Source organism: Phalangium opilio, unplaced genomic scaffold (assembly GCF_054372755.1).
Source record: "Phalangium opilio isolate 3A_F unplaced genomic scaffold, DU_Popi_V2 ptg000031l_1, whole genome shotgun sequence".
Taxonomy (NCBI): Eukaryota; Metazoa; Arthropoda; class Arachnida; order Opiliones; family Phalangiidae; genus Phalangium; species Phalangium opilio.
In genome coordinates this window covers 7,609,965-7,624,479 of record NW_028324158.1, presented here as the reverse complement: position 1 = coordinate 7,624,479, position 14,515 = coordinate 7,609,965, and the positions used below count along the sequence as shown (strand labels likewise).

At 39.6% G+C, this 14,515-nt stretch overlaps 3 protein-coding genes across 4 annotated transcripts in view; 1 reads left to right on the top strand and 2 right to left on the bottom strand.

Moving 5' to 3' along the window:
• Positions 1-14,515, top strand: part of ringer (tubulin polymerization-promoting protein ringmaker) — a 201,585-nt gene that overhangs the window by 16,521 nt on the left and 170,549 nt on the right. The window lies entirely within an intron of this gene.
• Positions 5,274-7,308, bottom strand: LOC149690359 (uncharacterized). The gene is made up of 2 exons (XM_089869870.1): positions 6,779-7,308; positions 5,274-5,431 (listed from the first exon to the last, which is right to left on the bottom strand). The coding sequence occupies exon 1, from the start codon at positions 7,236-7,238 to the stop codon at positions 6,909-6,911; it is 330 nt and encodes a 109-aa protein (XP_089725996.1). The 5' UTR covers positions 7,239-7,308; the 3' UTR covers positions 5,274-5,431; positions 6,779-6,908.
• LOC149690358 (uncharacterized) lies at positions 11,306-12,490 on the bottom strand. Of its 2 annotated transcripts, XM_089870808.1 has the most exons (2): positions 11,985-12,490; positions 11,306-11,858 (listed from the first exon to the last, which is right to left on the bottom strand). In XM_089870808.1, the coding sequence occupies exons 1-2, from the start codon at positions 12,431-12,433 to the stop codon at positions 11,393-11,395; spliced, it is 915 nt and encodes a 304-aa protein (XP_089726934.1). In that variant the 5' UTR covers positions 12,434-12,490; the 3' UTR covers positions 11,306-11,392. The 2 variants fall into 2 exon arrangements, with proteins under 2 accessions (XP_089726934.1, XP_089726933.1); XM_089870807.1 differs by having other exon boundaries at positions 11,306-12,490.

The window sequence follows — 14,515 nt, the reverse complement described above, 5'->3', positions numbered from 1 at the left end:
CAGCTTCATTCCTGCTTTAAATCCACCAATATGGCAGCGTAAATTATGTCACGAGACTCAGCTCCTCCTCCAACTGAAAGCTCTCTATACAGAGTGTTTTTGAAACGGTGGTATAGCTGGCAGGATCGAAGAACAGTGGACACTCTGGGCGATTTTGAGTCTAAAATGTAACTTTTATCTCCTATCTCCATTTTGCCGTCCGGGCCACTGTTTTCGAGTTATGATTTGAGTGTTTTATGGATAACCCCTTAATTAAATTAGAAATAACTGCCTTTCAATTTCTTAATTAAGTTTAAGGGGGTCATCCGTAAAATACTCTGGATGCAATCTTAACTTGTAAACAGTGGCTTAGAAGTTACATTTTCGTCTCAAAATCGATTTCCCGAAGAACATCCCCCTTAATTTATGCCAGACTTATCAGAAACACCTTGTATTATAGAAATGAGTAGTTTGCGAAATTAATTAGGCAGGAGAAGCGCCGTAAGGTCACCTTGACTGAACAGAGCCTGGATATACGATACTATTTTAGCATTTCTACAGAGCCTTTCCCTTTAATGAAGTTTATTTGTTTTTGGGGGGACTTGCAGCAAGACCCAAAGAAACGATTTATACACGAGCCACTGGCTATCCTATCCTAAGAAAGTCTTGCAATTATTCTCTTTCTATCAAGGTCCATAGCGCGAATAAACAACAAATCGCGAAAAAGAAACACAACTCTCTCTCTCTCTCTCTCTCTCTCTCTCTCTCTCTCTCTCTCTCTCTCTCTCTCTCTCTCTCTCTCTCTCTCTCTCTCTCTCTCTCTCTCTCTCTCTCTCTCTCTCTCCTATCCGTTGTCCAATATCCGGCGCCTTGATTGTCTGAACACGGATTTCTAACTTAGGATAGGTTTTTCCATGAATACTTTATATGGGCCGATTGGCATTAGGCCTAACTCTCGTACGTTAATGAAAGGAAGGTAAATTTTACCGTGGAATTGTTTCCCCAAAGTATACCTTCACTGCATTCACCATCTCATAGTGAATGCCTTAACGGATCGCTAACTGTCCGGGAAAGAGATCTAAGATCTAAAGATTTATCAGGGAATAAACTGCGACTGTGAGTGAGTTCACTGTGATGGCAGAATTAACTGCAACCAGAAGTATATAGTACTTCGCTTCGAGAGAAGTGTACCTACAACAAACAAAGGGGGTAATTATAACATGATTCTTCCAAACATCTTCCCTTAACATTTGGAGCAAGGTTACACGATAAATAGTTCCCTCATCATTACTCTATTAGCGCTTAACTATTTTCCAAGGCGCGCATGCGCTTGTGCGTTTTTGTCCCACGTCAAGACAATCAAATTTTGTGGGTTGATTGCTGAGGATTTAGTACCAAACAGTTATAGAATTCACACTAGCACGGTGCGATAGTTACCCATCTGAAGTTTGATGAGCAGGACAGGAAACAAAAAGGGTGAGCCTGGGAAGAATCGTGTTAAGAGGATGCAGAGTGTCATCCTTCTTCTATTACCCTCTTCTGCTGCAACTTAGGTTTGGGCTGTAGTAGATTTTCATCGTCAAAAATGTCACAATAATAGGCCCATTTTGGTTAAATGTCTTTGTTTCTATTTTTGTTTTTGTTCTTCAGGAGAAATCGAGGTAAATTTAAGTATGGGTAAATAAGATTTCAGAAACGTTTTTTGTTTATTCTTGCTAAGCCTTGGTGGTTTTCATTTTATCACCAGTTTATTTCCTTTTTTCGTGGCAAATGGCGACAATTTGGGGCGTACCGCTTCTTGGAAAGTGTTTCTAAGATATTTTGGTGATGAGTTCCGCTATGGTTAGAATTATTGACACACTGGCAGTTTTTTCAAAAGCAGGAATGTCAATTTAGACAGTTGTCCTTATTCCTTACCTTTGAACTGTTTTTAAAGATCCAAAGGTGTGTGGGCAATTACGAGATTTATTGTTATTCCGACTTTAAACCACCATGCCATCGCCCATCAGTGTTAGTCTGACCTGTCAATACCCTTTAACTGAGAAACCCATTCACTACACACTGCAGTTCCTCGGTATAGGGCCTACGCTTTCCGTTTCAACAAATCCAAATAGACGGACGGTCTAACAACCATCCCGATGTCAAAGTTCAACGAAGAAAACCATAGTCTTACCTCTAGATTTGGGGAAAAGTGTAGTAGATTCGAGTTGCGGCAACCCGGCCATCCAATTCCAGCGAAAGTCTGATTGTAAATACACGTCCTTGTCCTTTACAGCTTTATTTGTCTTTTCACACTTTAGTGGGTCAGGATTTATGTCAAATTGAGAGTACAGTTCGAGTGACAGTTAGCTAGCCTTTACTTATTGCGAACGAGAATACATTAACTTGCGCTAAACATTGTAGAACTAAGAGTGTGAGATACGCTTGTCTCATTATCACGAAGTTAAGACTCCAACTTGATTTTTCCTTTAGTTTTTACTTTTTCCACAGCTCAGTCACATTACGCCGAACAGCTGGTCAGAGAAATTCGGAAATAAGTCAGCTATATGAAAATTTGAAAGTTTAATAAAAAAATTAAGTCCAATTTCAAGGGCCATTCAGGCTAGACGTCGGTGAAGTTGCTTTCAACCAACCCTTCATTCACTTAATTAGACTGTTCACGCTTGCTTCATTCGAATGTAAGGTTATACTTCTAAATTTTGAGTTTCGGATAGAACTTCTACCAGAAGTGAGATAAGGGACTAGAAGTAAAGTGCTCAAGCATTGGTAACAGATCCTGGCACTAGTGAACAAATTTGAGGATTTTATGCGCCTACACTAGAGAGAAAAAATTGGTCGAGTTCCAAAAAAATCTTTCCTACCCCCTTCCCCTCAACCTAAAGCCGCGGAACACGGACGACGCGGGTGCTTGAATCTAGTTCGGCCGTCTACCGCCGCGAGCGTCTCACGTTTTGGAGGGAAAATTCAGAAACCGCTACTAGAGGGCCAACCGTTGGTGTGTTATCAAGAATATTCACTTTCGCCAAGTGAAGAATTTGGTTACCTCGATACTTCTAGTCCCTTATCTTACTTCTGCGTCTACTTACCAGACAACCCCGAAATGAATGAATAGACGCGTACGCTATCCTTTAACATCTTCAAGGAAGTCTTTGGAGTACTTTTCTTCTATGTTCATATATACTTGTACTATACTTACCTACTAGAGTTGCTGCGAGTTCCACTCGGGTTGATTCTGTACGTCGGGCTGATCAGTTCCGCGAGACTTATCGTAGAGAGAGAGAGAGAGTACTCTTTGGAATGTTTAACTCCCTCGCTCTAATGGACTGGTGTACTCTTGGTGTACACTAGCGCGGATCTAACTGCGTATACTGTGTCGGATCGACTTCAATCCGAGCGTGTTCGGCTTCGTCGAATTTTGACGCCTATTTGCGCCCCTCCAAGCAGACTTTAGTTTCTTGAAACACTACCTCCTATTGCTTGGAATGTGTCAACAGAAGTTCATTCTTAGTAGGCGTTAAGGATACCCACGAAGAGTTGAGCTGATACACCCAAGTTGTGATTTTTGTGGTCGGCGAAGTAGAATGCCATCGTGATAACTATTTAGGAACATAATCTCTGTTGTCTAGACTGTGACTTCTCAACCGTCATAGACCGAAATTTTCAGTAAACGCTAGTGATAATATCGATTCACTTGCAAAAGTAAATCAAATTGTTAGGGGCATGACCTCTGTTGTCTAGACTCTGTTTTGGGAACAGCCAAAGGTCGAAATTTTCAGTAAACGCTAGTGATAATATCGATTCATTTGCAAAAGTAACTCAGATTGTTAGGGCATGACCTCTGTTGTCTAGACTGTGTTTTGGGAACCGGCATATAGGCCTAATTTTCCAGTAAGAGCGAGTGAGAATAGTCTGCTACTACGAACTTTCTGGTGACGTCAGATCCTCCTATCTCTTACCTCGGTTTTGGCTTCCATTTTGGAAGCCGTCAGCTCAGGCCATACAATTTTGACTACCAATATGGACTTCACGTCCCCGTAGCTCCTCCCCTCTAAGTACCACCCTCTGGTATCTCGACAGCTTGATACCAAATTTGTTAATGTCTATATCTGAACGCGAACCACTATAGTTCTGATATCACAGTTTGACCTAATTTTGAAGCCTTGAAGAAAGGTTTACAGAGGCTGATTCGGGTTAAGGGTACTCTAGTTGTATTTTTAGGCGTGGTTCATAATAGGCAGGTTAGGTTTTACTTCGATCAATGGACTATTGAATGATGTTAAAGGAGCTAGATCGAAGCTTTTATTTGAGGATAAGACCTTAGTCTCTCCTCTATTTGATGGGCAAAGATTGGCTTGTCTGTCTCTCTTTGCCTCGATAACTTGGGAATCAGAATCGAAAGGGAAACTGATAGGGATTCGATATACCCTTGGTAAATTTACAATGACAGTGGAGCCAATGAAGAAATAGTATCAAACCACCCTTGGTAATGGTCCCAGGTGATGTTGTCCTTTGTATTAGGCTTTTGACTTCCTTTGCTGGCTCCGTATAATGTGATAGGTATAGGGTTTCGATTCGTTTTGACTTTTTGCTAAATTCTCGATTCTAGGAACAATATCAGGTCATTGAAATGTAAGATCCCATTTTAGCTATTAATGGCTGAAGAACACTGAAGTGTATTGTATTGCCATTATGTCCGAAACCATACGTTTTCAAAGATATTTAAAGGTATACTAGCTGTTACCACGCTGCGTCACTCGCGTGTATAAAATGATATAAAGAATGGGTAGATTTTACTGATGACTAATATTTTTGTAGCACCTTAGGAGCGAAGGCACTCGGCATTGCCCGTCAGCCCGTCGGGATACTTTTTTTTATTAATTTTCATGCGAACATTATTCCATAAAGAAGGGTTTTTAAGTTTTTGGCCGCCATTTAAAAAGATGGCAACAAATCGAACCCGAAAGACCATTCAGTCCGTCTATAGGTTGAAGGAAACCAGTGTACTAAATATTTGTGAAATCGGTTGAAACGCGTGGACTTTGTAGCATAGAGAAGATTTTTTACATTTCTGCAGGCACCATTTATTAAGATGGCGGTGGATTGGAAAAATCTTTATTAGTACGCGCCTTCTACTAATTAGTAACGTTCCTGCAAATTTTCAGCCTTTTAGGGCAAGCGGTTTGGGCTGGGCGTTGACTATCAGTCAGTCTCTCCGTCAGTCAGAACTTTTATATTTATATGATTTATATAGATATAGGTGTGAACTAGTTAGTACCTACATTAAATTGGGAAAATTTGTATCATAAAATCAATTTTATTGGTACACGCAATCATTTAAAATTAATTTACAAAAATATTTAATTCTGACAATTTGGTAAAATGCGATGTTACGGAGGCTCTAACTGTTTGAAGTAAAAGTTGTGCACGCTATTTATAAAAATACTCCTTAAATCTGAAAGTATAACGTGATATCAATGTTAATTTTGATCTTATAGCAGCTGGTTTCTTGTTATACAACACAGGTAAAAACACGTGCACAGTAAAGCACAGACTTAATTTCAAGCTTATATTTCTGTATCCTCTCAAATCTGATTTATGTAGTACCAAGAAGCGATATTTAGTTTACTAATGGGAATTCGCCACATTTCTAGCTTTATCTCCAGTCCTAACGTAGGTCCGGAGTTAATCCCCGCCTCTAAATTACAACCGGCATCTCATTGGTGCTTGAAAACTCATGTCAGCGCGACGCGAATGACGATAATTCCGTATTTTCCGACTGAGGAGAGGCAAATTTGCCCGGCCTCCTTTTATGTCCCCCCTTGTATTTTAAAAGGGGGACTGGGTCTATGGCGCGCGAATACTTAGGCATCTTATACATTCTCCCTAGTAAACTAGATATCGGTTCTTGGTAGTACTACTAGATCGATTCAAATGGACTTTTAAGCATTGTTAGATAAAGGTCAAAGGTAAAGTTAGGTTAGGTAAACAACCGTTGGTAATAGAGTATCAATTCCTCAAAATTTTGTTACTAGCCTGCTTTGTTTTGGTATAGGGATATCCCCGAAGATCCAACTATATTACATTTACTAGTTTACTAAAGCTACTACTAATAATTAACAGTTATCCGATCACAACAAATAAGCAATATTAATTATTGATTGACCTTACGCTACAAATATAATTGTACGTTTAATTCGGGTCTGAAATGAATATTTGAAAATTACCAAACAAACACAATAGAATAATCTAAATTAAGAGGAGATTTGAAATATTGAGTATATCAAAAGATATTAATTAAACCATAAGTTTATAAGCAATGTTACATAAGTTTGTCACTGGTTACAAACTGGAGCGTGTCATGAAGTTATTGAAGTAGGTCATAGATTCTTGTAAAGTGATGCCTGGTGAGGCTCTGTCAAAGGCATGGTACAGACTAAATAGGAAGATGGACTGTAAAATTAACCGAGTGCGGTCAATTCTCGCTTGTCGTTCTCGAACTAGCTCGAGCTGTAAGTCTCTAGCATTACGAATTTGTACAGAAAGTGACATATTTATGGAACATATCTTATAAACTTATGATTAAAATTTGTTAAAGTTCAGTTAATTTTAATTAAAAACTGGTTCATTTCCAAGCGACTTTAAAAAATTAGCCACAACCTTTCGCATCACCGATTTGATATCAATGTATAAACCGAAATAGTCACGTGTTGCGCTATGTGACCCAAAACGAAATGCAGATATTGAGCGCATATAACTTTGCATCTACTTTTCTATAGCACATTTATTTATTTCAACTTACATTTTAGTGAGTTTCCAAGGCATTTCATTGTCGTTTATACAGCTTTTAATTCCAATCAGTCAGAGCCGGTACCTCACACACATACACTTACACCATAATGTATATTAGCCATTTACGTCACATTAATCAGTTAAAAATAGCAGTTATATTCCGGTCTATAGTAATTTCCTTCGCTCGTTGGGTAATAGGGCGACGGATACGCTGTGAAATGAGCTGGACTGGCCAAGGCTGCACCCATACCCATATACCGACATATCAACAAGGTCCGTTTGCCCAAACTCTTCAAGGCTTTCTTTCGTTTGTCTTTCTTCTTTTTATCCTTAATTTCTTGATTCAAGGTTTTACCTTCGATTAACTCGTCTTGATCATCGACGCAAATGACGGTGGTTTCGCATTGTTTCTTGTTCCGGAACTTTTTAGTTACCTTTTTCCATAAATTAGGCTTACACGAGGTACCCATCTTGGAGGTTGAATTGGTAGTACGTGTCACGTCACGAGGCACAGTGGTCTGGCCTTCTTGAGTTTGAGAAGAAATAAAAATCACTATCTTATCTCGGTGTTTGAAATAAAAACCTTTGAAACTATAAGTCATCATATTCTCTATATAGTTCTGTTTGTAAAAACTTAAACTATACTGTATATATATATATATGCCGGTGCTTCAACTTTTGGGGTTCCTAAAGCCAATTACAAGCGACAACTGAAAAATCAACCGAGAGGCCTGTGTTTGATTATATGGAACACAGGCTTTTTAGAACTATATGCTGGAAGCCGTCAACGTAGATGTACAGTATGCTTTTCATACGCGGAGTTTCTGTAACTGAACGTTTACCAGGAATACATAAAGCTACTAGGAATCATTGTGTATTGATTTTCTCAACGTATCTAGGCGGATTTTGTGGGAGGAGCTAGACTAATCATTATGCATGACGAACTTTACCTCGCCATTAATATATCACGCTGCGCTTTGTACTATACTAAAAATTAGACAAGTTGATACTAGCGCCGTCTGGCTACCAGCGCCGGAAAGCCTCGCGTGAAAAATAAAATGTACTGGACATAAGAAAAAACACGCACTACGTTCGATTTTTTCCTTTGTATCGTCTGCTAGAAGCAAAACGGTGGGCTTTCTTTTCTTATGTCCAGTACATTTTATTTTTCACGCTAGGCTTTCCAGCGCTGGTAGCCAGGTGGCGCTAGTATCAACTTGTCTACTTTTTAGTATAGGGAGTTGCACATCCTATAGAGCGAAGAATGTTTTTCACGCGCATACTTCATCCATGTCTGTACCATGTGCACCTGACCACACGTAACTACCAACCAATGAAATCACAGTGTTAGAAAGACGTCAGAATTATGAGGTGTAGGGCATAGTTCTCAAGCCCGTCCCCTACAAAACCAGCATAGAAACTAACCTTGAAAACATGACTACGCAATGATTCCAATTGGCTTTATGCATTCCAGGTTCTAGATATATAGTACATAGAAGTATATTAAATTTTGAAATGACAAGCTGGGATTATGTTTATAGTGCCGTATATGTCTAGTAATTGATAATTGTGATTTAGTTAAGCTTCGTATAGGTTGTTGGTACTTGATGGGGAGAGGCAAGGACATTTGGGGATACTGTAGGTGTAGTGGAATGTTTTTTTCTTATCTCGTTGTTTGGATGAGTATTTTTGATACGGACGCTTGTTAAAACGCTCTTATCTAATATTGTGTGCTTATTTGACAGGCACCCCTGTTTTTATTGAAAGCAATAAATACATGGCTCTGAACGATTTGATTATCCTTAGAAACCGGGACGAGGGTTAAGGTCTAAAGTATGCATAAATAAGGAACTATTGGTAAATAAAATGCTTCAATTGTAAGGCCATCCGTATCGTCAAGTTTTGTGTATATATTACTTACACTACGAAATTGTTATATTGTTAAATTTTGTTATGTTTAAATGTATTTATTGAAGAGAGAATGGTTTAGTTTTGGTATGTTTATTACTATCTAAGTTACCCGTCGTTGCTAGTGTGTTTTAGACTGTTTTAAAGCGAGTTTCCGGTCTGTATAAGCGTTTGGTATGCTTTGAGGAAAAGCTATGAAATATCTGCATGGTTATGTTTTTAGAAACTTAACTACTTCAGATTTCCAGAAAGGTAGAATTCTGCCGGTGTAGGAATAGTAACTTTTAACAGACTTATTGGCCAGGGGTTCACGGCAGGAATTTGAGTTTAATCCTTTCTCTGGTGGCATTGATATCAACCAGGATGTTCGGTAACGATTTGTGACTATGCATGAAGCACAAACATGCTAATAAATTACTGGTTATTTAAGAGGTATAAATTTGAGCTCTCTCCTTTGAAGGACACTAGGTGATTTGGTGCGCGAGATAAGGTTGTATAAATACAGTGGTAGTTTAAAATAATAATAATACTTTATTTCGTCACGAGTCCAAATATTTACAACACTATTTACAAAAACTAACAAATTACAAAGCGTAACTCTTCAAATTACTGGACATGAACGCATGTCTTCAAGACCGCGTTGAAGATGGTGTGTTTTGGACAGTGAAAGTGGTACGCGTGTCCCCAAGAACACTTGTAGAAGATGGTCTTATCAGTTGGGTGTGGAATGTATACCGAAACGGGTCCATTTTCAGCAGGACAACAGATTCCTCCTACGCAAGGACGCTTTGTTGGCTTCATAGTAGGGCAATGACATGGCTTGTTGGTTGGCTTTGGCGTAGTGGTTGTGGTGGTAGTAGGCCGGCAAGGACAGAGACATGGTTTGTGAGTTGGTTTTGGAGTCGTCGTCGTCGTCGTGGTGGTACTAGTAGTGGGCCGGCAAGGACAATGGCATGGCTTGTGCATCGGCTTTGGCGTCGTGGTTGTAGACTGGCATGGACAGACACAAGGTTTATGAGTTGGCTTGTGAGTCGTAGTAGTTGGTTTCAGCGTCGTTGTGGTTGGCTTCATAGTAGTGGTGGCTTTGACAGTCGTGGTCGTCGGCTTAAGTGTCGTTGTGGTAGGTTTGACAGTCGTGGTTGTCGGCTTCAACGTCGTCGTGGTAGGTTTGACAGTCGTGGTTGTCGGCTTCAACGTCGTTGTGGTAGGTTTGACAGTCGTGGTCGTCGTCTTAGGATGTTTCCAGTGATGTTCTTGGAGGAGAAGCGGAATCTTTTGCATAGTCTTGTCGGTAATCTTCATATCAAGTTGGTCGTTCTCAAGTACTGGTCCAGCGAGTGACATGCCAAGGATAATGGACATCACTGCAAGAATCTGGAAAACCATGATGGAATACGTTGTTGAAACAATCAAAGCTAACTTAAGTCAAGGACGAAGGAACTGTTTGTGATGCTACTAAAATGACTTAACCAACCTTTTATACGATTGATTCAGTGGATTGAAATGGTTTTTTACGAAGAATCAGGGGCTCGATTTATTCTCTATATTCCGGTTAAAAAACGATTTTTTCACGCTAGCCACTTAAATACTATGAATCTTTTTAGGCCTACTTTTCCATTTCGGAAATGAAAAATAATAGCACTTTGTCTTTTTTTAAATATTAATTTAATATTTAAAATGATAGATCTGCAAAGTTGTTGGAAAGTAGATGACAAAAAAGGATCCAATGATATTTTTTATCTCTTTTGGCATTTTTACCTTTATCAAGTTACAATAACGTCACTCTAATTATTTTGAAGTCACGTGAATAGGGAGTTTTGATCTACAATTATTTCATTTAGGCCTATTTCACTCGCTCATTCGCAGTTTAACACGGTTTTAGGTGTATTTAACTCGGGAAATTGCTGAAGGGTAGGATATTAAAATTTCAATTGAAGATATAATGGCGAAGTAGTGTTTCGAAGTGCACGTTGAAAACTAATTGGTTTTCTTACAGGCCCATAAACAACATTTTGATAGAACATAAGCTTATTAAAGTGCGTATTTAGTAAGAAAAAGGCCTAAGAATAATGATAACCATTTGATAGTCTACTAGGAATGCATGAAGATAATAAGAATCATTGTGCACCCATATATGCCATGTTAATGTCTATGCGGGTTTTATGGAGCGGGCTTAAGTATTACCCGTCAGACGTCATAATCTAGACGTCTATCTAACTTTCCTTTTATTGGTTGGTAGCCCTGAAGGCTGAGTGCCCGTGCAAAGAGATAAAGTTGGTTTCCTAACAAATTTCGTCTAGATACGTTAAGCAAATTACTGTGTAATGATTTTTATTAGCAGTGTACATTCCTGGTTCGTGATGAATTAGACAGTAAAAGTATTTTTTAATATTTTTGTATCCATAGCTGAAGGATCTAGACTAATCCTAAAGCTTCCCGATTAAGTTATGGAAAATACCTTAGTTTGTTATTAGCGAAATTTACGTGAAGGATTTTTGTAAGTCGAACTTTAAAATCAAGTTTGTTTAGTATAAACGCTAAATAGGGTTGTTGACGTATGAACTACCTTATTGTTTTATCGTGTAATGGTAGGAATTTATTGTAACATTATACTTAAAATACCAGCTACTTTAAATAATAATAATATTTTATTTCGTCACCAACTCCAAATATTTACAATACTATATATTTACAAAAATAACAGCCGTAATTTAAATTACTTGTCATTAACGCATGTCTTCAAAACCGTGTTGAAAATGGTGTTGCTTGGACAGTGGAAGAGGTACGCCTGCCCCCAAGAACACTCGTAGAATATGGTCTTATCAGTTGGGTGAGGAATGTATACCGATAAGGGTCCATTTTCAACTGGACAACATACTCCTCCTACGCAAGGACGTTTTGTTGGTTTCAATGTAGGGCAATGACAGTGACATGGCTTGTGAGTCGGTTTTGGCGTAGTGGTTGTAGACTGGCAAGGACAGACACAAGGTTTATGAGTTGGCTTAGGACTCGTAGTAGTTAACTTCAGCGTGGTTGTGGTTGGCTTGATAGTAGTGGTAGTTGACGTTGTCGTGGTTTTGACAGTCGTGGTTGTCGGTTTAAGCGTCGTTGTGGTTGGTTTCTTAGTGGTTGTCTTTGGTCTGTGAGTTGTTGTGGTTGGCTTCATGGTAGTTGTCGTCGGCCTGCGCGTCGTCGTGGTTGGCTTCATGGTAGTTGTCGTCGGCCTGCGCGTCGTCGTGGTTGGCTTCATGGTAGTTGTCGTCGGCCTGCGCGTCGTCGTGGTTGGCTTCATGGTAGTTGTCGTCGGCCTGCGCGTCGTCGTGGTTGTCTTTGGTCTGTGAGTCGTTGTGGTTGGCTTCTTGGTGGTTGTTGTCGGCATACGTGTCGTCGTGGTTGGTTTCTTAGTGGTCGTCTTTGGTCTGTGAGTCGTTGTTGTTGGCTTTTTGGTGGTTGTTGTCGGCTTGCGCGTCGTAGTGATTGGTTTCTTGGTGGTTGTCCTCGGCTTACGCGTCGTTGTGGTCGGTTTCTTGGTGGTTGTTTTCGGCATGCGCGTCGTCGTGGTTGGTTTCACAGTAGTAGTTGTCAAATTAGGATGTTTCCAGAGATGCCCAAGGTCTTTTAGTGGAATCTTTTCTATGTGTTTGTCCGTGATATCAATGCTGTCCACCGCTACATCACTTTGATCATTCTCAAGTACTGGTTCTGCATACGACAGGGCAATGATGATGAAGATCACTGTTAAAGTCTGGAACGCCATGACCTAATCTCTGGTTAAAAATACAAGCTAAGTGAAGACCAAGCTGAAGAAACTGGTTGTGATATTAACCGGAACGTCTGCCCACAATTTATACGATTTGTTCAAGCGATTGAAATTCCAATTTATACCAGTTGAGTGGCTTAGTTTACCCCAAAAGTCACTTTGAAAACGACTTATCAATTTTTATTTTCGACTGAACCAAGGCACTTAAAGACTAGAGAAAGTGACTTTTGTTTTTGAATAAAGCATGCTGAGTCGCGTTTTTTAATTTTCCCTTAATAATTTTAATTATTTCCAAACGAGTTTTTTTAAGCCAAGCGTCTGGGTGACAAACTGCTCAGTGTCCGCCGGAGGTAACTTGACCCCATCACGTCACAAGTAAACCTTCTTCCTTCCCTGATTAATTACGTCATATAACCTGACTAATCGCATCCTTGCCAAGGACCCAATTAGTTACTTGACGTAAAATTAAGCACTTTACTAGCGGTTCTAGTGGCTATTTTGAATCTGTGTCTGTATTTAATTGTTAATGGACTTGCTATATTGACAATCAAGTCTACTTTGGCTGAGGCTAATTGAATACTAAGTTCAAATCAGTCATTTTTCTGTAATGAAACTAAGGTACATAATATTTCTCCAATCAGTTAAATCTAATGAAACTTAATTTAAGAACTAAATCGCAAGCCATTATTACCTGGGGTCACAACACGCCACCCGTCCTAGTCTCGGTTCTTTTTTTTTCGAGTAAGGTCGACTAAATGTATTCTTGCTTGACCAATGTCTTTAACGACTCTGTTAGAGTGTGGGACCCTGAAACATTTGTCTTTTTGCTCTCGCTCTCTCCGTTACGGGTGCAGTCGTGCGTGGGCAGGGTTGGGGAACTAGCCAGAAATCTCTGAATAGAGGACTGAGAACGTGGATAAATGATCTGATAGGTGATGGAGAAAAGAATCATGGGTAGAGTGAGAGAAAAAGGAGAGAAATGTGTGGGGATCGAACCAAATTAACTAGTAGTTACCAAATGGCTACATTCTCTACAAATTAAGACATGGTTCCTATGGTTCAATGCATTTGGAGATACGTAATTCGGTTTTCCAAGTCAACTAATTCATATTTTACATACAGAGAAGCGTGATAACGAAACGTCCTATTGTACTTAACTTACAATCCTCGAAACTGAAAGTGATTGTAAGATTTCGTACATGTTAATTCGGGTTTAATCTTTGGGTTTATTTACTTTGAGCCGAGTGATAAGAAGAGGGGCATTCTTGACCCCGATTGGAAGAGTCTGAAATGCCTCTTCCGATGGACTTCCTTCCCATCGAATTCTTCTTTCCTTGTCATCGGAGAGTTCCGATTCCTTCACGCGGGATTAGTTCACACGATACCAATCTCTTAGCCTCTGAGGTCACTGCTATGACTTTCAATGCGTTAGAATTATTTCCCGCGTAATGAGTTGTGTGTTGTGTGGGATTAGCCCATTCAGTCATCAGACTAATGGAAAATGTATCGAACGCTTTTGAACTACCTATTAGTCTCAAGGGCAACGTTTATGTAGACCAAGGCCTAATTCCACTGTTTCAAACATTGGCACGGAATAACTCGTCTTCCCTTTTATAATCTTTCAATGTCTCAACAACCTAATATATCATAAGTTCATAAGTTATGTTAAATAAGTTGGTCACTGGTTACAAACAGTCAAAACTGTCTACCGGAAGTGAAATCGCATATTACCACTGTAAATGAACTTTGCTACATTGCAAATCAAATCCGAACAGATCCCTTTAAAGTTTAACAGAAGCGCCGATTTCTCCATTCCCCTTTGAATCATTCTGACCATTGTGCTCCCTCGCGTTCTTTTTTTCTTACTATTTTCTTTGGGTCCTTTAACATATTGAGAAGGAAAGAATGGGACGGTCAAGCGCAAATGACCCGCGTCCGAGTCCGAACCACCCCATTTCCCCCGTGAAGACCCACGAGAGATTCCCGAGATGCATTACGATCTCTTTTCTCACTTACCCCCATAGACTAAAGTAACAATCACACCGAAGAACCCAGAACCAAGAGCAGGCTAAAGATTCT

Excerpts from the sequence above, each read along its gene's own strand:
- LOC149690359 (XM_089869870.1), bottom strand. The coding sequence starts at position 7,238 with ATGGGTACCTCGTGTAAGCCTAATTTATGGAAAAAGGTAACTAAAAAG.
- LOC149690358 (XM_089870807.1), bottom strand. The coding sequence starts at position 12,433 with ATGGCGTTCCAGACTTTAACAGTGATCTTCATCATCATTGCCCTGTCG.